This window comes from Mauremys reevesii, linkage group 16 (genome assembly GCF_016161935.1).
Source record: "Mauremys reevesii isolate NIE-2019 linkage group 16, ASM1616193v1, whole genome shotgun sequence".
NCBI lineage: Eukaryota > Metazoa > Chordata > Testudines > Geoemydidae > Mauremys > Mauremys reevesii.
The window spans coordinates 39132110-39156886 of NC_052638.1; the positions used below are offsets into that span (position 1 = coordinate 39132110).

Here is a 24777-nt window from a genome sequence, read left to right on the forward strand (position 1 = left end):
TAGCAAGTAGAAAGTCAGAAGATAGTTCTTTTAGTATAAGCCATTTTCTAATATCTTTTTAATTTTGGTATTAAGGCAGGGATATACAGTAATATAGCTATATAACCTATCGCCTGTGAATGAAGAAAAGAATTTTCTGTAATGCCTACATGGAAATTACATGGGTGTTTGTTTAATATATTTCATCCAGTTGAGTCTTCCTCTGAGGGGGGACTGTACTTCTCTGATTATTTGCATTGTCTTATGAATACAGTGTGGTGGCTTTTGTTCTGTTTGGTAGGTCCTCTTGTCATTTGATATAGAGAAAGTGTGAAGTCATGTGGAGGGGGTCAAGTATGCTGAGCTGTGACTGAATTTGGATTGATCCTCTCTTTGGCTCAACAAATTGAAAATAATATACTGCACCATTATCGCTGCAGTTCTAGGTTGTGTTTCCAAGTTCTTTTTCAATAAAAAGGATGGGTCAAGTCAGGAATTTTCCATCTCCACTCTCATCCGTTCATGTTGTAATCTCAGAAGCAGGGCAGTAGTTTGAATAGAAGTTACAAGAATTATTTTATTTTATTTAGAATATAATCTGTAAACTTTGAAGACATTAAGAACTTTCCCCTTGCTCCCCTCTTTGAAGTTCCATCCTGGGTTTAATTTAGGGTTGGGATTTTTTTTTCTTGTTTTCACTTTTACTCTCTCATTTGTCCAATGGGTGCTTCACATGGTCAGTTACGCCACTTTCAGTAGTTAAGCATGATTTAATCAGATCTAAGACAACAATTAATATAATTTGTGCAGTGGCTGGGGAACACTAATAAATCATTGTCAGCATCAGATTATTTTATCTTTAATTCATAAATACCAGACTTGTTTTGAAGTGTTATAAACAAACTGTGGTTGGGCCTGGAATACAAATGTGTAAAAAGGAGCACAGAAGAGTTTTGTTTGTTTACTAGTTTTGAAAGAAGGCTGTGGTCTCACTTCCAAATCATAAAATAGCCTAGCGTGCTTGACGTTGCATGTGTAGCGTGTTGACACTAGAATTCCCTTTTCTAGACCACAAAATGCACACAATATTGCTCATACCTGTGACGTTACCTACTAATATGAAGTTAAAAGAAACTTTTGATTGCTGCTACTGTATAATCTCAAGGAAACATGCCTGTTAAATAATAATAATAAAAAAAGTAAACCATGAGATACATTTATTTTATTTGAACTACTGTAGCAGTTAGGGGCACCAGTCATGACCAAGGACCCCACCGTGCTCGGGGCTGTACAAACATAGAACAAAAAATAGTTCCTGCCCCAGAGAGCTCACAATCTAACTATAATACAAGAGAGAATAGATGGGTAGAGATAATTAGATGGGGGAATACAAGGAAACAATGAGACAATATTTGTCAGCATGATAGGCAGTGGTATCAGCCCACCAGTGGCCTAACTCTTGAAAAACCTGTGTTCCATCCTGTGACATACCATAAATAAACCATCTTGCTTTTTTTGCAAAAGTAGAGGTGTAAACCCCAGTGTTCTAACCAATTCCATTTTGTATAACTACATTCCTAAGATGTTTGAAATGTACTAAGATTTCCAATTACCATTTTAAAATGCATTTTTAACAGTTAAAGTATTTAGAATGAGACTACAGTATATCTTAGCCTCAGGTGAGATTTTCCGTCTCTTCAAGGTTCTGATAACTTTGTAAGATGAAAAATATGTTTGGTATTTTCACCAATATGGCAATAGGGATGGTAGATCTATTTATGAGATAGGAGATCTCCTACTATACATATCACTAATAACTTGAACGAAGAATATTTGAAATTATTTGATTATCTTTTTTGAATACTAGAATGTTGTTGCTTCAACTACATTTCCAATGGTCAAGCCATTTTTTTGACCAAGGCTTTCTTGCACTGTGCAGTTCACTTGTTCTCATAGATATTGCAATAATATATTTCATGTCATTATTGGTTAAACACATTGTGCACAGTGTATTCTTTTCATCACCAAAATCCTCATTATCTTTAGTGTTGTCTTTGTTACTCTTATCAATGTGGATTCACAGTGAGTCTCCTAAACAAATATGCTGACAGAGAGAGATGGGAATTGAACTTAAATGCACTAACTTTATATACTGTATACAAAAATGAGTTCTGTAATGCGAAAAAGTGAGAAAAATGCAGGTGAATAGGGGAAAAAAAGGTTTCACTCAATAAAAATAAATTGAGATGGATGATGCATGTATAGGGGTTCCAAAAAAATCAGTGAATGGAAATGTTACAGTATCTCGTTTTAAGTATTTAGATATTTTAATAGGCCAAGATATACACACAAAGCCATTCAGTTCATGCAGATTTACAACAGGTAGTTAACAATGCTTTATTACCATCAAGGAAACAACTTCTGTTTCCTTGTTTAATACTCCAGAGTGAGACTTTGGAATTTGAATAAAAGTTGAAGTGATAGCTGCCACAGTTTCAGTATAACTGCACCTGTGTTCCTCCTCTGTGGTCCACCAAAGGCACTCACTTCAGGTATCCTGGTCCCAGATGGCACCACTCTTGGGTGAAGATCTGCATCTCCCACCCTTCCTGCTGGGGATTTTAAGGTTATACAGATCCATGCCTTACATGATGATATTCCTAAACTGCCTAAAACGTCCAGCCTCTGCACTTTACTTCATCTCCAAGGGCTATGAGTCTGAGCACTGCATTGCCCATAGTTATAAGTTACCACACAGCTCCTTCCAAGCAAGCACAATTATTTTATGGTAAAAGCATTACAGAAAAAACACATTAAAACAGTAAAGGAACTAACATGCATGCTAAAGAGCTTACTAGAGGTCACCCCCAACTCCAGCCTAGGGCTCTAGTAGGTTTTAGTCCTTCAAAACCCACAGCTGGGTTTTCCCCGTGATTACAAGTTAATCCATCTTAGATCCAGAACCCAGGTTGGGCAGATCAACTGTTTCTTTATACACCTCAGGCTTTGATCTTGGCCTTCTGTAACAGGTAATCAGCAGACAAACACCCTTTTCTCCTTTGGGGGGAGAGATAGCTCAGTGGTTTGAGCATTGGCCTGCTAAACCCAGGGTTGTGAGTTCAATCCTTGAGGAGGCCACTTAGGGATCTGGGGCAAAAAAATTGGTCCTGCTAGTGAAGGCAGGGGGCTGGACTCAATGACCTTTCAAGGTCCCTTCCAGTTCTAGGAGATTGGTATATCTCCAATTATTACCTATTACCTCATGGTGTAGCTTCACAAGGCTGCATTTTTGCATAAGCAGAATTGGGGAATTTGTATTAACCTCTCCCTAGGGATTCCCAGGATTGTCCCAAAAGTCCACACTTGTCTGGCACATTTTCAATAAAGTGTTTTGAACTCCCAGGCAGGGTTGGCAATTTCCTGGGAAAAACTAGTTAAGGACAGAGTGCTGGTAAATACCAGCTTAAACTGGGAATAATAAAATTATTATTAGAATATACTAATAAAAAGTATTGCAAAATATTTAGCAATTTGATAATACTTTTGCAGTAATATAAACTGTTTAATTTTCATTAAAGGAAATAAAACAAAAGAAGAGCCTCAATCTAAAGCTATATGCTATTGAGTTGGCTACCTCAAATAGAAATTGAAACTTCTGAATCTGGGAATTCCCTTTCTTTATCAATGAAAATGTCATACAAACAAAGAAGGGGAATTCCCAGATCCCAAACTTTCAGTTTCTGTTTGAGGAAGCCTGCCAAACTAATTGTCCAGTCCAGTACTCTGTCTCTTGATGTCACTGGCTGGATTGCAGCTGAACTCCTGGAGTTCAGTGACTCAAATCCAAATATCTCAACATGAGCAAAGGTAGAAGACCACTTGCCCTAATTCACAGCTATTTTGAGAAAGTCCATGAAGATGGCAAAGAGATTTTTAGATGCAGAAATTGCAAAGAAAAAGTGATTGGAAGGCAGACCATATGAGGAAGCATTTTGTAAAATACAGTGGGAAGAACAAAGGGACACAAGAATCACTGCCTTTGGCTAAACGTATGCAAGTATCAGAATCTGAGGATGAAGGTGCTGATAATACTGCATTGCCATTGCCTACTACACCAAAACAAAGTGAGATTCAAGTTAGCCAAAGATGAAGAGGAGGAATTATCATGGTTTTTCAACCACAAACAGATATCTTAATAACAAAAACAACTATTTAACTGAAACAAAAACTGCAGAATTTTTATGGTGGTAATATTCCCTTTTCTGTTATTGAGCACAAAGTTTTTCAAGCAATGATCAGCTGCCTCAGGCTAGATTACAAAGCACCCAACCAAAAGCTGGTAGTGGGTGAACTGTTAGATGCCGTTACTGATGGCTTGAGGGTGTAAGTACACAATGAATTACATAGAAAAGCAGTTATATTGATACAAGACAGCTGAAGTAATATGCACGACTCACTAATAGTTAACTGTGTGCAGATAGGGAAAAAGCTGTGGTTTATGTATCAGCTGTTGATACTGGAAGCAATAAGAAGATTGGAAAGTACTGTGCTACGCTGGCAAGAGAAATCAAGGCATTAGCAAATAAACTGTATGATTGTGTTTTTGAGAGCTACCTGACAAACAATTTGGAACTGGATGATGCCACTTTGGTTACGTATGGATGTGTATCACATTGGCTCAACCAACTTGGACAAGACCTTACACCAATTGCTTTCATGAAACATGTAGATTTACAAAAGTATTTCCATAATCACCATCAACCTGGAGCCTGGTTAAAAGAAGGTATAGGATCTGTAAACACCAAATTCCTGGTGACACATGATGGAACAGTCAATGAACATGCCTGGAAACGTACATTAAAAACCAGCCCCATTCTCTCAGAATTGTGAGTGATCGTGAGGCTCACTTGAAGATAGAGTGATCAGTATAATTAATAATCAAGGGATTTACGAAGAAGCAAAGAACTTGATCAGTCAGTTGAAACCAGTTGTTGTGGCACTTGACACATTCCAAAGGGATGCATCACCAGTTGCTGCAGCATGCAAAATCTGGTTGCCTCTACTGAAAAATGAAGATCTTGCACCACACAGAGCAAAAGCACAAAAGAGATTTCATGAATCAATTGCTCCTGTACACACGTTGGACAATCTCCTTTATCCAAAATACACAGGAAAGAAATTGTCAGCTGAACAAGGAGAAACTGCAAGGCAGTGATTGCTCATCAAAAATCCTGACTTTCTGCCATATTTACTTGCATTTAAAGTAGAAGAAGCTCCCTGTCCAGAATCAATGTTTTCATCCATTATCAAGGAAACGGTATCTGCCTATAACATGGCTGAAGAATGCTGATATTCCATTTGGCTTCACAGAACTGGTGGTGCAATTGCATCAGTGTCCAGCAAGTTCAGCAAGCCAACTTTGGATACATCAATTAAAAACTGAGGAATAGGCTCATTCTATTCCACTGCATGGAAGTTAGTCTTCTGTTGCAGAATGCTGCGTGGCCAAATGGACCTGGACTGATAGTCTGCAACTCCGCATGCTTCTGATTGCTTGATGCTTCATGCCTACAACTCTGCATTATTATTGTTTTAATATACTCCATTCTTTTATTTTTCTGTATATAATATTGAAAACTGAAATGAGTCATGGCATGCATACCTTCCTTGAGAGAATATCAAGCCAAAATATATAGACATTCCAATGTTCAGCATTATAGTTATATATATTAGTATTACACCAACTGTTTTATTTTTTGTTTGTACAATCCTCTATTAATCTCTGAATCTACTGCCTTTTGTAACCAATTTGAATATGCAACTAAAACTAAGTGTAATATGGTATGCATTTAACGAAACAGTTTTAAAAATAAAAAATGCCTTAAACTAGCACTAAGTAGTTTTCCTGGGGTGGTAAAAACCACCTTTGGTAAATACCATGCCATCCCTGCTCCCAGGTCTTACATCTGTGTGTGCCCCCTCCCCTCCCCCCGAGAGGTTATATACTATCCTGGCCCACAATAATACATAAACTTAATAAAATAAGGTCTTTCAAAGATATTGCTGGAAATTGCCATCTCTGTCACAATAGCATCACAGCATCTACACAACAGTGAGACTGAATCAAGGGAAAAATTGTGAAACTGGGTTATTTTCTGAAATGTTGGTGGTTAGCCATTAATGCTGTTTATCCAGATGTTTTAGAACACTACTATTTTATGGTTCTGTCTGTGAGATTTTATGACTTGGATACAAAGGATTTATATGAGTGATTTCCTTTACTTCTGAATTCATGAAGACATTGCACAAATATAGTGCCAGAAGAGAGGAGAACTTTTTTTAAATGTATTTTAGCAATTTATTATACTGACCGGTATAAAGTGACATTTTAAAAGCCATCATCTTAGGGATAGATATGCATTGCATTTTTTTCTGTATGAACTGTAAAGAGCTGTCATAGTAACTCATTGGAAGCATGGTTTATTCTTAGTGTAGGGAAAACTTTTCTGATTTAAACACTTCTTGTGTATTACAGGAAGGGCAGATACAAGTCAATGTACTTGTTGCTATAGTCAGTGGAATCTTTGTCAGCCAAGCAGATGACTGCAGTGTTGTGATAGCCGTGTTGGTCCCAAGATATTAGAGAGACAAGGTGGGTGAGGTAATATCTTTTGGAAGTTGGTCCAATAAAATATGTTACCTCACCCACCTGTGTGTCTTTAAGCAGATGGCTGATATTTATTCTCCGATACACTTAAAAAAATTAAAAATCTAGGACTACTTAATCTCAAACAGTACTATTAGTTAGATAATCTTAGAAGCATTACTTATGGAATTAGTAACTGTTAAAAGATAGGAAACAGGTAGGAATAAATGGTCAGTTTTCAGAAAGGAGAGAGGTAAATAGAGGTGTCCCCCAAGGGTTTGTACTGGGCCCAGTCCTATTCAACATATTCATAAATGATCTGAAAAAGGGGTAAACAGTGAGGTGGCAAAATTTGCAGATGATACAAAACTACTCAAGATAGTTAAATCCCAGGCAGACTGCAAAGAGCTGCAAAAGGATCTCACAAAACTGGGTGACTGGGCAACAAAATGGCAGATGAAATTCAATGTTGATAAATGCATAGTAATGCACATTGGAAAACAATCCTAATTATACATATAAAATGATGGGGTCTAAATTAGCTGTTACCACTCAAGAAAGAGATCTTGGAGTCATTGTGGATCGTTCTCTGAAAATATCCACTTAATGTGCAGCAGCACTCAAAAAAGCAAACAGAATTTTGGGAATCATTAAGAAAGGGCTAGATAATAAGACAGAAAATATAATATTGCCTCTACATATATCCATGGTACACCCACATCTTGAATACTGCATGCAGATGTGGTCGCCCCATCTCAACAAAGATATATTGGAATTGGAAAAGGTTCAGAAAAGGGCAACAAAAATGATTAGGGGTATGTAATGGCTGCCGTATGAGGAGAGATTAATAACACTAGGACTTTTCAGCTTGAAAAAGAGATAACTAAGGAGGGATATGATAGAAGTCTATAAAATCATGACTGGTATGGAGAAAGTAAATAAGGAAGTGTAATTTACTCTTTCTCCTGCCATACGAACTAGGGGTCACCAAATGAAATTAATAGGCAGCAGGTTTTAAACAAACAAAAGGAAGTATTTTTTCACACAACGCAGTCAACCTGTGGAACTCCTTGCCAGAGGATGTTGTGAAGGCCAAAACTACAACAGGGTTCAAAAAAGAACTAGATAAGTTCATGGAGGATTGGTCCATCAATGGCTATTAGCCAGGATGGGCAGGCATGGTGTCTCTAGCCTCTGTTTGCCAGAAGCTGGGAATGGGCGACAGGGGATGGATCACTTGATGATTACCTATTCTGTTCATCCCCTCTAGAACACCTGGTATTGGCCACTGTTGGAAGACAGGATACTGGACTAGATGGACCTTTGGTCTGACCCAGTATGGCCATTCTTATGTTCTTATGATGGACAATAAAGAAGGCCATTGGATTGTTAGTCTAGAGCAGATGCTGACTCAAATTATAACCTTCTGAGATTCCTTCCTTGGACTGATCAGTGCAATAGCCAAATTGGAAACAATTCTGTAGTTAATAGAACTCCAGGAATTTGGTTTAAAATTAGGGGAAATTAATATGTGCTTTTCTCCCATCTTGACCTCCACTGAGGGAAACAGGCACCTCTGATCCCCCAGGTTTGCATGAATAGAAGGTGATCAAAAAGAAGATATTTTTGTGGTATAAACACCTATACCACAATCACATTTTTATCATTCTTGATGTACTAAGAAAGAAGCCTTTCCCTTAATGTCTGTTCTTTCAAATTTTGGAAAGGAAAAATTGAAAAAGAAATAGATCCCAAGAGAGATGACTGAATTACAAAGTTACCCAACAGAAAGGTATAACATGAAAAGTCTTTCTCATTATGTAAAAATTCAGTATAAAATAACATAAATGATTATATATCCCCTCCAAATTATACACCACTAAAATGAGTAGTACTAAAGCTTGCTGGAAGGAATGCAATCACAAAGGTACTGTAGAACACAACCTGGTACTATTGTAAGCTTTGCATTATTTTCATGTAATATAATTTCTATAATATAGATATAATGTAAAAGGGATGTAGAAGTCCAATCACCCACCCAATTCTGGGGTTTGGCCATCAGCGATAATGTACGTCAGAAATTGTCAAGAATTGCTGCTCTTGGCTGGTAAATACTCATAAATTCAGACTGTGAAGTGCCTCCAGTACAGCATATCACATGGTTACAAAATATATGGCATGGAGAGGAAATGGATAAATTAACATAGTCCTTTAAAACAAAATCAAGCAGTCTTTTGCAGTGTGGTCTCCTTGTGGGCCTCAGCACACCCAAAATCCCTGTGAGATTCTGAAAATGACCCTTGAGGTCACTCTAGGACAGGAGTGGGCAAACTACGGCCTGCGGGCCCGATCCAGCCCATGAGCTGTTTTAAGCCTGCTGGGTCAGGGCCTAATCACGCGCCTCAGCCCTGCTCTGGCGCTCCAACCAGGGCACTGGGTCAGGGCCACGCCATGCTTGAAGAAAGTGCCGCTCGGAGCCTGCACCCCTGAGCCTCTCCCGACTCTCCATCTCCCTGCCTCAGCCCTGATCCCCCTTCCGCTCTCCAAACCCCTCGATCCCAGCCTGGAGCACCCTCCTGCATCCCAAACTTCTCGTCCCCAACTCCTCTTCCCCAGCTCCACCCCAGAGCTCGCACCCTAACTCCAATTCTGTGAGCATTCATGGCCCGCCATACAATTTCTATTCCCCGATGTGGCCCTCGGGCCAAAAAGTTTGCCCACCCCTGCTCTAGGAGGTCACCTCCTTTTATCCCCTATACTCCTCAGGGAATTTCTGACTTACCCACTCCTCTGTGGCCATCCATAAATAATAATTTATATAATTATTTGTTCTTTGTTCTCTGTTGGGTTTTTTTGCTTGTTAATTTTGTTTGTTTAAATCTGCTGATCGATGTGGTTTGAAAAGTTTATTGTACAAATTACAGCATATGGAAGCTAATGATTTCAGCATTTGGTATAGGTTTAAACGAAGAGATTACTGGGGAGACATTATTGATTAGATATGCCTAAAATGTATGCTGACCTCATACTTCTCCTTAGAAAAGTACATACTTAAACTGTTCTGTAATAAGTAAGATGGTTTCTGCTTGCTCAGAGCCAATAATGAACCTAACCTAAAGCAGTCAGCATGCAGATCTATAATGATTCATTGAGTACAAACAGTCATTAGAAATAATTATTAAATCTACACATTTATTATACAGTAGGAACACAGTGTAACAATATATTGTCAAAAATTAATGTCTTTGGCTGTGAGAATGACTATCTTGGCTTTGTCTCCTTATTTATGCGGCAGCAAGAGGCCATTCTTTTATAAGAATGTTCTATTCCGTTGACATTATCACATAACTAGGCCAACCAATTCAAAGCCTCTACAATAGCCACTACCAGAATTATAACCCCTTCATTAGTTATCACAGCTGGCTCCAATAAGGTATTACATTCAGCAGAAGAGTAATAGCTGTTAAATATTTTTGAAAATGTATATAGATGTAATATGCTTCCCTAATTACTAGGGCTGTCAAGCAATTAAAAAAATTAATTGTGATTAATCGCACGGTTAATAATAGAATAACATTATTTAAATATTTTTTGATGTTTTCTATGTTTTCAAATACATTGATTTCAGTTACAACACAGAACACAGTGTACAGTGCTCACTTTGTTTTATTTTTGTATGCAGTTTTTTTAACATAATTCTACATTTGTAAGTTCAACTTTCATGATAAAGTGATTGTATCACAGTACTTGTATGAGGTGAATTGAAAAATACTATTTCTTTTGTTTTTATAGCACAAATATTTGTAATAAATATAATCTCAAACTTTAGAGCTTAAAAGTCCACTTAGTTCTCCTTATTCAGTCAGTCACTCAGACAAACAAGTTTGTTTACATTTGCTGGAGACAATGCCACCCACTGAGAGATGTCCCTGTGGGTGCTCCACTTCAGGACAAGGTGCATCCCAGCGCCTTTGATCGGAGATTTCTACAGTAGTACCCCTACGGGCCGCGCACGCACTGTGCCTGCCTCACGATCTGTCAGTGTTTGAATAGCGCATGCACGGCCTGGGCTCCTCAGTTCCTTCTCTACCGTCCCCGGCTAGAGATGGAGTGCAGCAGTGCTCTCAGATGTACTCAGAGATAGTTCTGTGTCTCAGTTTAATTTAGATAGTTTAGTCATAGAGTTACTATTTAAGAAAAATAGTTTAGTTTTTAGAGTTATTAAAAAAAACCAAACCCTCGGCTACGGACGTGCCCAGCTCCCCCGGCTTCAAGAGATATGCTTCCTGCAACAAAGCCATCCCTATCTCAGATGGTCATTCATAGTGTGTACGCTGTTTGGGGGAGTCTCATGTACCCCCAAAATGCATTCACTTTAATAAGCTTAAAGCGCAAATCCGCAAGGACACAGAGTTCAAACTGAAACTGCTCCTCTTAGAAAACTCCTTCAGACCTTTGTCTGACCCTGGCCAGCAAAGCTCTTTAAAACCCTCAAGGGAGAAAGGTAAAACAAAGAAATGGCCAGTTTCCTCCCTCCTCAGGGGCTGCTCCTCAGCAAAGAAGTCTCAAGTGACTTCCACCTCACAAGTACCCACTGCTCATTGGCTCAGCACTTTTAACTCTGCAGGCACCTCAGGCACGGCTGCTCAGCTTCCTGGTGCCGAGGCTCAGGGCTTTCAGCTGCCCGCCTCCTACAGCTCTCCCTCGGCAACCTTTGACAGCACAGTGCCGAGAGCTGTCACGGTGCCGAGAGCACAAACAGAGATCATGGCACCGCCGTTTGATCTTGTGGAGCCGCTTTCTCGCCCACCGCAGCGCTCCCGGCACCAAGCCACCTCATGTCACCTGCCTGCCTGACAGTGCCCACGTCTGGGGCACCTACTCCTGTGGCACAGTATGCACCCCAGTGCAACCTCCAGTACAGCAGCTGCCGCCACAGACTCTGCCTACATCAACAGCAGCAGCACCAGCTCCACTTCAGTTAACCCTGACTCCTCTCCTGCCTTATCATTCGGCACCTCGAGTCACTGCACCACCTCAGTTTTTACATCCAGGGGATTTAAGAGTGTCACATACCCCTCAATCTCTGCTACTCGGCACCAATCTATCACCAGGACCTTCAGCACCCTATCTGCAGTACTCCCCTACCGCTCCAAGCCTCTCAAGTGGAAAAGAGGAGGAGGAGGAGGATGACCATAAGTTTTCCTCACAATATTCCTCCCAGGTTCGCTTACCTACAAGTGGGAGATGCACTGTACTGCACTCCTCCTATCCTAGTGGCTACCCACAGTGGTATGGCAACCCCTGGATGGGACCACCTACCCCCTTTCCTGGGCAATGGCCACACTGGGGTCCATGGAACTACACCACTGCACAATCGAGCGTTCACCGTGCCGCCCGTAGAAAAGCTGTCAGGCGCTCCACGATGCTTTCTTACAAGGATAGGCAGATAAGACCTGAAATAGCTGCTCCGTCTGCACAGGACATATCTCCCCATCCTACAATGATAGCACCACAGGAGGCCACGGTGCCCCCACCACCTACCACTACCAATGAGCTCATTCACTATCAGGAATTATTTAAAAGGGTAGCTGATGAACTCAAGATTACCCTAGAGGAGGTACCAGAAACCCACTATGAACTCACTGACATATTACAAGCTACCACCTCATCTAAAATAGCCCTATCAATTAATGGGGCCATCATGGAACCAGCTAAAATTATCTGGCAGACCCTGGTCATGATAACCCCCTCTAGCAAGAGACTGGGCCGCAAATATTTTGTCCCGTTGAAGGATTAGGAGTTTCTATTTACTCACCCATCAACCAATTCGCTAGTGGTTGAGGTGGCCAACCAGAAAAATAAGCACCAGCCTTTCCAATTTACCCCGTCTTACAAGGAGAACAAGAGACTGAACTCCTTTGGGTGCAAAGTGTATTCATCTTCCACTTTGCAATTTCGAGTAGCGAATTATGTGGCACTCTTAGCAAAATATGACCACAAACATTATGCTAAAGTAATGCAATTTATTGATAACGTGTCAGAAAACAAACAACAACAATTCAAAGCAGTAGTGTCCGAGGGCCAATTGATCTCCCGCACAACTCTTCAGGTCGCTCTCGATGCAGCTGCCAGATACACGGCCATGGCCATCGTCATGCGGCGTGCCTCATGGTTTACTTCTTCCTCCTTTCCCAAGGAGATACAGAGCACTGTCCAGGATCTTCCCTTCGATGGGGACAAGCTCTTCACCTCTACAACCAATGAGGTCCTCCATTCCTTGAAAGAATCACATGCCACACTCAGATCTTTAGGCCTCCAGCCACCTGCCACAAAAAAGAGGCAGGACAGATATCAGCCATACCAACAGCCACACTACCATGCTTTTGTGCAAAATCAACACTTCAGACAATATGGTACGCAGCAACAACAACTCCATACACCCAGAACCCAACAACACCTCCTGCCTCAAACAAACAGATTTGAAGCTTTCTCTTCAGCATCAGTTTCAACCATCCATTTCTTTGGACACCGTCTGCACCCGTTCCTTACCAATTGGGAAGCTATCAGTCTGAACAGATGCGTCCTGGAAATTATCAGATCGGGTTATGCCATCCCCTTCCTCTCCGTACCTCCTACCCATCCTCCCACCCAGTCCCTCTTCAGGGACCCCCTCATGAACAGTTGCTCCATCAAGAGGTAAAACACCTCATAAAACTAGGAGCAATAGAGTGGGTACCAGCTCAATACAGAGGGAAAGGATTTTACTCCAACTACTTCTTGACAGAAAAGAAAAACGGCGGATGGTGCCCTATCCTCGACCTTCGACGCATAAACAAGTTTGTCAAGAAACAGAAATTCCAGATGGTTACTCTATCAATAGGAGAACACTTCAACCTCTCTGGCTATTTCATAACAGATTTAAAGGTGGCAATTTTCCCCAAAACCTCATGCTAATGCTTTTGAAACAGCAGTGCACATTCTTGATGTGTGCAGAGCGCTATCCTTTTACCTGGATAGAACAAAACCCCTGTTTAGGAAAATCCCCAAACTTTTCGTCTCTACCACTCAGTGATCACAGGGAAAAGCTATCTCTACCCAGAGACTCTCCAAATGGACTGCAGACTGCATAAGTCTCTGCTACCAACTGAAGCACATACAACCCCCGACATCAATTAGGACACACTCTACTAGAGCTATCTCCACTTCCACTGCCTTTCTCCGTAATGTCCCGCTTTCTGACATATGCAAGGCAGGTACCTGGGCATCGAACCTCACCTTCGCCAATCATTACGCTCTCGTGCACACGCAGCATCCGATGCCAGGATGGGTAGAGCTGTCTTGTCAACAGCCTTCTTACCTGGTCCAAAGTCCCAACCACCCTAAAGGATACTGCTTTTCAGTCACCTGAAGTGGAGCACCCACAGCGACATCTCTCTCTCGAAGAGGAGGGTACTCACCCTGTGCAGTAACTGACATTCTTTGAGATGAGTGTGAATCTGGAACGGACTCCCTTGCAGAGAAGGAACTGAGGAGCCTGGGCCATGCATGCGCTATTCAAACACTGACAGCTTGTGAGGCAGGCACAGCGTGTGCGCAGCCCATTGGGGTACTGCTGTAGAAATCTCCGATCAAAGGCGCTGGGAAGCACCTTGACCTGAAGTGGAGCACCCACAGAGACACTCATCTTGAAGAACGTCCTTTACTGCACAGGGTGAGTAACCTCCTCTTCACATGGCACTGTTGTAGCCGGTGTTACAAGATATTTATGTGCCAGATGTGTTAAAGACTCATATGTCCCTTCATGCTTCCACCACCCTCCCAAAGGACATGTGTCCATGGTAATGAGGGGTTGTGCTCGATAACGATCCAAAGTAGTGCAGACTGATGCATGTTCACTTTCATCATCTGAGTCAGATGCCACCAGCAGAAAGTTGATTTTCTTTTTTGGTGGTTCGAGTTCTGGAGTTTTCACACTGGAGTGTTGCTCTTTTAAGACTTCTGAAAGCATGTTCCACACCTTGTCCCTCTCAGATTTTGGAAGGCATTTCAGATTCTTAAACCTTGGGTCAAGTGCTGTAGCTATCTTTAGAAATCTCACATTGGTATCTTTTTTTGTGTGTTTTGTCAAATCTGTAGTGAAAATGTTTTTAAAATGAACAACATGTGCTGGGTCATCTTCCGAGACTGCTATAACATGAAATATATGGCAGAATGTGGGTAAAACAAAGCAGGAGACATACTATTCTTCCTCAAGTAGTTCAGTCACAAATGTAATTAATGCATTATTATTTTAACAAGCATCATCAGCATGGAAGTATGTCCTCTGGAATGGTGGCCAAAGTATGAAGGGGCATATGAATTTTTAGCATATCTGGTGCGTAAATACCTTGCAATGCCGGCTACAAAAGTGCTATGCGAACGCCTGTTCTCACTTTCAGGTGACGTAAATAAGAAGCCGGCAACATTATCTCCTGTAAATGTAAACAAATGTGTTTATCTTAATGATTGGCTGAACAAGAAGTAGAATGAGTGGACTTGTAGGCTCTAAAGTTTTACATTGTTTTGTTTTTGAGTGATGTACATAACAAAACCCCCAAAATTGGTAAGAACATAAGAACATAAGAACATAAGAAAGGCCGTACCGGGTCAGACCAAAGGTCCATCTAGCCCAGTATCTGTCTACCGACAGTGGCCAATGCCAGGTGCCCCTGAGGGAGTGAACCTAACAGGCAATGATCAAGTGATCTCTCTCCTGCCATCCATCTCCATCCTCTGACGAACAGAGGCTAGGGACACCATTCTTACCCACAAGTTGTGCTTTCACGATAAGGAGATTGCATTACGGTATTGTATGAGGTGAATTGAAAAAAACTGTTTCTTTTGTTTATCATTTTTATAGTACAAATATTTGTAATAAAAATAATAATATAAAGTGAGCTCTGTACACTTTGTATTATATGTTGTAATTGAAATCAATATATTTGAAAATGTACAAAAACATCAAAAATATTTAATAAATTTCAATTGGTATTCTATTGTTTAACGGTGCAATTAAAACTGTGATTAATTGCAATTAATATTTTTGTGTTAATCGATTGAGTTAACTGCAAATAATCGACAGCCCTACTACTTACCTTTTCCAAAGTGATTTTAAGAATGTAAAAAATTGCAAATTTTGTGAAAATGTGGCCTATGGCATTAACAGCAATGTATATCCTTGTAAGCTAGGGGCATCAGATACCTGGTCCAGTAACAAGAGCCAATCGTCCCTGCAAAGCCTTTCTCCTACCCCATATCATGGGCTTTAGGATACAGCTGTAATAACAAATGAAGCCAAAGGTTTTTATGCAAACATAAAATCTAGCAGAAAAAGCCCCAGCTCTGGTTAATTACAACACAGCAACACTGGTCACTGGCTGCAGGGCTGTAGCTCCTCCTCTCTTCTCACTGAGCAGTTTATGTAGAGCTTCTGGGTTTCTTCTGGAGGTGTCATTGGGCCATTAGCCCCCAGTGCTGCTTTATTACCCTCCCCCCGTATACTTATAGGCGACCTGGGCAGAGATCTTCCTCTGACTATTGGGATTCAGGCAGGGCCTCTGATTCTACACCCTGATTGAAAGGCCACTGGAATAATGGACATGCTCCCATTGACTTGGCTGGGCTTTGGATTAGGGCCACAGAACAGCATGATGTAAACACCAGTGTTCCATTTTGTTTCTCTCTTCAGAATGTTGGCGTAACCCCCACTAGACTAATGGGAATTGGGTGCACTCGTTACAAGGAAAATAGGTTCAGCAGTTAGTTATAGGAAGCAATGTGTAAGTGCTGCATAACAGCCTCATTCCGTTTGTGTTAATCAAAGGTGGTTTTATTTTAATTAAAGAAATGAAACCAGGAGTATTTAGCATAATCCCTCGGGATGGTTTTGTGCCATCACTAGTGCTGTTTTGTATTACAGAATCATAAGAGGTAAATGTTTCCAGGTATGTTGGCTGTTAACCGTTTCACTAAAAAACGGAAGGAATCTGGATTTTATAAAGCACAACAAAGTGCTTCTGGTCTAACTGTCCTTCAGTATGAATACCATATTCTCTTGAAAAACCTTGCAATTTAACTTAACCATTATTGATGGATAGTTTTTTGGTGGGGTTCTTTTTTTTTTTTTGGTCTCACATCTGTTTTGTAGTTACAGATGTTTCACAATGTTCACAAGGCCTTTGTAACTATGGTTGTTTACAGGATATTTTCTCTGTTGGTTTGTCTGCAGGTGTTACAGGGTGCTCAGTTGATAGCTGTTGCCTCTGCAGATCCTGCATCCGGGGGCGTAGATGGATCCCCACTCCAAGGGAGTGATATCCAGGTCCAATATGTCCAGCTGGCGCCAGTGACAGACCACGCTGCTACTAATCAAGTATGTATTTTTTCCCATTTGAAAGTACTTAAAAAGATGCAAATGCCTGTCAGAATAACTATGTTTCTGTCCACAAATATTCCATTCCTTTAGGGTTTATAATACGCAATTTCTCAACTCTAAAAATGTCTCCTATAATGAGTGCCTCCTTTTATAAACAGCCTTTGACTATTCCTGGTCTTGTTCCTACCTCTGAGTCCTTGCTTGATTGCTCCTAGAGTAGAGTCATTTTAGTCATCATCATTTTCCTGAATCAGTGAAAGAGGCACACCAAGCTGATAGGACAGGAGGAAGATGTTTGCCTGGAGTCATAATAGGAAAGCTTCTTTCAGCCTGAGGTTCTCAAGTCCAGTGTTCTTGAAGGGTGCCTGCCCTTCCTGCCTGCAGTTCAATCATTTTGATCCACTGCTTGGATTTCCCACATCAGCTGCAGTGTTAGCAATTATAAGCAAACACTTGAGGCTCTCTTTTAAAATGGAGGCATTATCCTTCACGCCAACATGAATGTTCATGTGCCTGGCTATAGAAAACTCTTGTTTTTCTCAGGAACTATAAAGGTACTTGAACTCGGCAGTGATCTCAGGCCATCTGACTGCAGCCTGACAGTCACTCACCAAGAGTACATGCCTAATTTCTCATCCGCTCAAAGCAGCGACTGATGCTGATGGCAACAAAACGAGGCTGGTCTCAAACAGTGTCAAATTTTCGAAGGTAGTTGCTTTACTCCCAAAACTGCTCAAAGGAGCCCAGAAGGAATGCAAACTGAACTGCCAGTTACGACAGCAGTGCCACTAGCTGGCTCCAGAGTTGGATTTTGTCACCATTCCTATTGTAAACCCCTATTTTGTGGGGATGTCTAATCTGGCTGCAAACATTGACTATGGGCAAAAAATTGCTTTGTCAGCTCTCTGGAAAAGAAAATGGTGCATTTTGTAAGTTAAGATGTTCTCCAGTATTGTGTATGTGTATTGAAGGTTACTAGTTTGACCGGCTTGTTTTGGACTGTTAAGATTAAAAAATCATTTTGTTTTACAAACCAAAGTCCTCCTTTTTTAGGGCCTCCTGAAAGCATCCTGGACTCAAATTGGAGTGAATGCAAGTTGAGGTTGCTCAGCAACTTCAAGTTGTGGGAACAAAAGAGTTTTAAATGGCCTGACTTTTACATGAATTTTGAATACAGAGGTATAATAAGCAAGGCCTGCTGCTGACAGCGTATTCTGTCGTGAGTGGAAAGAAACCCTTCCCAAGTGTGCTGGAAGTGTGCATATGCAGAATGACATGCAAGAGCGATAAGCCTTGACATGTAACCTGAAGCTGGTCTATTGTGTCCAGGAGCCTTCTGGTGTTTTAAGACCACCGTAAAAAATAATAATAATAGTGATTATGCATTTTTATTTATAGATCCCCTATGCCTGAAGGCCTCTGTGTGCCTAAAATAATATAGCCAGAACTATTCCTTAACAGAATATACAGCCCAATAAATTATCAAACCAGTGTTGAAACAAAATATTCCTGTACATTCTCTGCCCGTAACGTACAATAAATAAGGACAAAAATAGTGTTTTTACTAATGTCCGCATGGCTCTTCCAAAGCAAAGTACACTTAATCTTAAGGCAGAAGCATCACAGAGAAAATATATGAAAACAAAGAGAGGTCCCACACGCGTACTAAACATACTAGAAATTGCCCATCTTCCACATGAGGAGGCTAGTAGTACAATATCCGTTCCAACCCTTCAGCAAGGGTTGGGGTCTCCCCTTGTACAGAAGATCCCATCCGTTTGCTCACTCAAAATGAAGGCCCGGAGTCTGTTTAAATTCAGAGAAACATCTTTCTTTGTCTCTTGGTCTCTGGAAAACCAAGTTTGAACTGGTATATGCAAACCACCTCAGGGCATGGTATCTCTCTGGAGTTGTTTATAGTCTTCGGTCTGGTCTACACTACAGACCTATATCAGCATAGCTGTGTCACTCAGGGATGTGAGAAATCCGTCCCCCCAGAGCAACGTAATTACACCGAGCTAGCCGTCCATGTGGACAGTGCTATGTCACTGGGAGAGCTTCTCCTGCCAACAAAGCTACTGCCGCTCAGGGAGGTGAATTAACTAGCATCTTCATTAAAGCACTACAGCAGCACAGGTGCACTGATGCAGCATTTTAACTGTAGAAGTGCCCTTACCAGCTCATCTTAGTCTGTTTTGAGTTCCTGGAAGAGTTGTGGTAACCCTCCCCTATGGCGCAGAACACAATCATACATACATCATTCATAAATTTAAAACAACGGTCCGCAAAGATACTGCATGGGATTGCAGTGTCTATCACAAATGTCACAGACAAGAAGCTTCTCAGTATGGGGCTCTTGCCATATTTATTTATTTTAAATCTTTAAAGTGCCATGCATACTTCTGGCTCGATCCAAGTAATAAAATACTGCTGCATCACACATTCAGAGGTGCTCGTTCATAGTAAATTGCCATTGCAGATCTGGGCCCCCAGAGTGTTCCCATAAATCAGTTCCCACTGAATTTGTTAAGGAGCCAGTTTTTTGTGACATTATCATCCCTCTCAGCTATTAGATCTGACAGGCAGTTGGTTGTCGAGTCCAGCCGTTAACATAGGCATCTGTCTCCCACACGATTGGCAACCACAAAAGGAGTCACTTTCTTTCAGAGACACTTTGCACTGTGTTAGGTTTTAACATTGTGGCTAACCACAGAGATTTATACCAAGTTGTAGATAAACTGAAAGGAATGTAAAACAAGAGGGGTATGGAAAGAAATGCAAAAAGGCTAAAAATAAGTTCACGGTAAATATTTCCTAGTTTACGCAGACTAAAAACGAAGGAACTATAAATGTAAATTAGTAAAACAAACCTAATATTTGCGTCACCTTAAAATGTATGGATTACTATGAACTCATAAACAAATAACCAGTTTGGCTGAAATGATGGAGTGGTCCTGCATAACTGGAAATGAACTGATTGGATAAAGGGAAAAATATTAAATGCACATCTTAGCTCAGTAATGCAGCAGCAACCTGTATTATTTCTTTTTCCAGAAAGTTCTATGCAGAGATATTTTGGTGGTCTCAAACATTTTGAATCTGTTTATGTATCCAAGCTTGTCAAAAATGGGGCTCATTGTTGTCCTCCAGGGCCAAAATCCAGTACCCTGCACAAATTCCAAGTTGAAAACATCACAAACACCTACTTCAGGTCTGAAAATCAGCCTCTAATTTCTCATCTTTGTGCCCTCCAAACAGTGCCTTATTGTTTATGGATGCCGGTTGCACATGTCAAATTAGAGGCAGAAATGAGGCTCCTTTGAAATTAATCACTCCTTTGAGTTGAACTGAAGCAGATACGAATGCCCTGATGTTCAATACTAATTTCAGTTTATTCAAGTTTTGTATTTGCAAGTTAATTTAAGGCACAAGTGTTAATAACTAGAAGTCTGACTGGTAATTTGTGCTCACAAAATCAGGTACTTAGACATCTAACTAATAGTATGTCAGCGGCGCATCGCAGGCACAGAATTGCAACTACATGTCCAAAGGTCGGGTTGAGATCTGGCTGATATTCAGGGCCTAGAAGTAGTTTGCGTACTTTCATGTCCTGATTTCATTCTTTACTTATAGAAACTCTAACGATTCTTGACATATTAATTTGCAAGAACAAAATGTGGTAATATCACATATTATTTTTTCACTGAAATCTCCTGATTGGGGCTCAAATTTGGTTAACGTGGGAGGAAAAACACACAATGCAGCTCACTTGCAAGCCCTTCGAACACTCTCGTACTTTGGGCCTGACAGCCTGAATCCTGGATATATAGTCAGTGCTTGTGTTATAGATTTTTTTCCCAGGTGTTTAGGTGGTTGCTTTACAGCTTAGCTGTTGACAAGCTGTTAGCATCATTCTTCTGATTGGCACTGTTATATAGGACAAGTAAATAATCAAATGACTCGTAGAATTCCACAGGGAAAAAAATTGTAGCTACATGTAATTACTGGCAACAAAACACAAAAAAGCAGGGAAACCTTAATTTAAGAAGAAAGCTTTGACAAGTTGAACCTCACAGTATTTTTATTTGAATAAGCCACTACAGTCCAGCAGTGTTTGGGTAGGAAAACCATTAGCTGTGTTTCACTCCTGGTTTCTCTGAAGCCCCATCCCAAGTGTTGATGCTAGTTTTTCCGTATTAGAGGAGAGAGGGCAGTAAATAGGGTGCCAAAAAGTATCTTTTCCTGTAATGGCAGTGTTGCTACTCTATTGCTCTTGCACCCTGTCCTGTTCCCAGAGCATCAGTTGGCTCAAAGTACAACTTATAATGACAATCTGGGTTTGTTTGCTTCATGCAGAATCTCTGTCACAAACCCCTGAGGCTCGCCACATTAGCTACTCACTTGGAGGCCTCACTTGACTGGACCAATATGTGAATAACTCACATTCTTAATGCAAACATCTTTTTTTTTCTTTTTAAGAGTAAATCAGTTGTATGGGGTTTTGGTTTGTTTTTTGTTTTAATCCTGTTCATACAGGTCTATCTCCTCTCTGTAGGAATTGAGAATTCTTTACCTCCTTTTAGAGGGAAAAAGTTAATTTCCCAGAAAACACCAGGATTATTTACAGTATTTTTATTCTTATTTGACTTTTATTTGGTGTGAATTGCACTTAAATGCACCTGTCTTGTGTTGTCTGAGAACCCCAGGAGGAGTATACAAAAGGCCCATTGTACACGGTAAAGGTGGAATGCTACTGTGCTAAAACTTATATAAACTCCCATTTCAATTCCAGTGTATGCCTGATCCACACACAAGCTTTGGGTTGGTGTAACTATTTTGGTTAGGGTTTTGATTTTTTTCTATTGAAATGGTTGTACTGATACAACCTTTAGTGTGGATGGAGTTATATCAGTATAAAGGTGCCTTTTAACAGTAGAGTATATTCCCCTTCCCATACAAACATTAAGCACCTTTATATCAGTGTAACTGCGACCATGCTGGAGAGAGAGCTGGGGGTGGTGTACTGCTTAAAGTGTGTGTGTGTGTGTGTGTGTGTGTGTGTGTGTGTGTGTGTCTTCATCTTCATTTTACTTTGCTCTGGTTTAGGTCCCCTTGATCATCGTCCTTTCCAGCTTCTTTAAAAAAAAAATTGGGATTTACAATTTATTTCCTGAGCAGCTTCCTAAGTATTTTATTTATTTTAGATGGCATTTTACCAAAACTCATAACTTGGGTTGGCACTAATGGTTCTCCTACATTCTCTGCCCATCTTTGGAAAAATAAACTCCTTTAATTTTGGACACATTAGGAGGATCTGGTAATTAATTGAGATTTATATGTGGCCAAAAGGGAGATGAGAAAATATTTAGCATCAAAAAAATATAGTGTTTTAATAACACTTTGCATTTTTATTAGCTTTTATGTTTTTCAAAAAGCGATACAAACATGTACTCACCAGTTTTCCCTATACTCCCGTGAGCCAGGTAAGTGACATTATCCCTTTCTCCCAGGTGGGGAGGATGAGACGGTGAAGCAACTGGCATAGAAGTCCACGTAGCAAGTCAGTGGTGGAGCGGGGGTTAAAGATCTTGAGTAACTTGCTTTTAGCATCTTCTTTAATGCACTTGTGTTGAGAAGATAATATGAAGTAAAATATGAAATTCATTTTTTTGTGTTTCTTTCCATAGAGCACAGATTCCCTTCAATCAACTATCCAGCCAGAAATGCAGATAGAACACGGAGCAATCCAGATCGAGTAAAGCAGGAATTGTGGAAGCTTCATAGATCCAGATGCCAGTGACCACAGTCAGAAGCTAAGCGTTGCTGCCCACATACAACAACAGGAGAAAGGATGTGACCATCAGACTAACAGACATTTTCATTTACGTCTCCTGTAAATAGCACTGTTCTGTTGGTCTGTTTGTTTTTACACACATGGCTAGATCCTCACCTGGTGTAAATCAGTGCAGCTCTGACTTCAGTGGAACTACATCACTTTATACCAGCTGAGGAGCTGGCCCTCTAAATATACAGGTTCATCCCTTAGGTATTTAAGGAAAAATATTCCCTCCATGAGAAAAAAAAAAACCTAATCAATCAAAACATTAAAACCAAATTAATATTTTATCCCATCATTTCTTCTGTGAATCATACCACTGAATGTCCGTAGCTCTCTTATCGAACACATTGCTGCTTTGCAGTACACGCTTTATCACATATAGAAATCAAGAGCTCAAATATTTTTCATTGTTTAAATGGCTTTTTTATTTGCTAAGGTGTTTATAACAAAAAAAGAAAATGTTTAAAAAAAGAAAAAAAACCCATACTGCAAGTATTAGCCTTTTGCTGGTGATTTCTGTTCAGTGTAATGAAAAATTGTATTTGCAAAAGACTAACAATTTTGTTTGTATTGTTGCTTAACTACTTTTCTAAGGAAAAAATTCTATCAAATGCTGTAATTATGCATTTCTAAAGAAACAAATAAATGTGTATTTATGAACAGTGTAATTTCCCTCTCCCCTCCACCCCCCATTGTATGTCCTTAGCTGAAGTTGCGTATCTTAGGTCGACACCACACCACCCCCACGCCCCCGCTGTAGACCTAGCCTAAGTAAAGTCTACAGGGAAGACAAGGTTTAGTCTTACTTTGATCCCACCAAATAGGCATGATGCTGTTGTTAGCCAAACCCCGGTCTATGGATTTGCAGTGCATTTCCCATCATGGGAAAAATGTGGTTTGTTCCAATGTGAACCTTTCTGAGCTTCAGAGTCTGCAAATTGCATCGTACACAGTAAATTGATGAAGCCATTTCAAACCAAACTTTATAAGGGCTCCTCAGAATTCTTCTCCCTGGAGCAACTCCTAACTCCTGCCTCCAGCCCTGTGGGGAATGTTGCACTTTGAGTGACAACATTGCATGTCAGCTGTACTTTCTGTAAGCAATAAGTAAGTGGGTGTGGGTTACACCTGGTTAGATGATTTGTTGTCAATAACTTAGGCTGGGATTAAGTAAATTGGAGGTGGTCACCTGACTCCTTTAGACAGTCCCCTTTGAAACCCCAACCTTATTCTGTTCATTTTTGCTCTATTGATTGACTACATCGTTCCTGGATAGATGTTTTCTACTTAGGATACTGTTCTGCTGCTGCCACGTACAGTATATGCGATATGAGGGTTTCTTTCTCAGGAAGTGTTGATCTAGTTATTTATTCCAATTATTTATCTCTGTTGAGCCAGCTGAGTAGTGCCCTTTAGATTAAATGATTTTGTAAGATTTGTGATTCAGTAGTTCAGTAATGATGTCTAATTTAGTAGGATTCATGATCTTGAAATCACTGATCTCTCTCTGTAAGAGACTTTCCTACACCACCCTGGGTTCCTTTACATTCACAAGGGACTCTGAACTTACTCTGCTAAAAGCTTTCAAAAAATAGAGCAGGTCCATAGTTACCTCAAAGGCCACCTCTCCGCCTGCCCGCCCTGAAATATTGGCCCCATTGAAGTCAATAGGAGTTTTGCCACTGATTTCAACACAGCCAGGATTTCACCTCAGATGTGTTTATTAAGTAAGCTAATTTAAGGGGAAGAGATATTGTTTGCAGGACCATTATTGGCTTAGAGAACAGACCTACTTGTGTGTTTCAGCCAATGAGAAAAATATAGTTGTTTATTTTTTTAACTGAATAAGCTAGGTTCTTACTGACAGATAATATATTGTATACCTATTAAAATGTT

The 24777-nt window shown here is 40.4% G+C and overlaps 1 protein-coding gene across 3 annotated transcripts in view; it reads left to right on the forward strand.

The window, feature by feature from the left end:
- The window catches only part of LOC120384706 (BTG3 associated nuclear protein), a 247863-nt gene extending 224322 nt beyond the window's left edge, over nt 1-23541 (forward strand). For all 3 annotated transcript variants that reach the window (XM_039503693.1, XM_039503694.1, XM_039503695.1), the window contains 2 exons: nt 16896-17039; nt 22730-23541. In XM_039503693.1, coding sequence (XP_039359627.1) covers nt 16896-17039; nt 22730-22801 — 216 coding nt within the window. In that variant the 3' untranslated portion in view covers nt 22802-23541. The remainder of the gene's footprint in view (nt 1-16895; nt 17040-22729) is intronic.
- Nucleotides 23542-24777: the final 1236 nt, after the last annotated feature.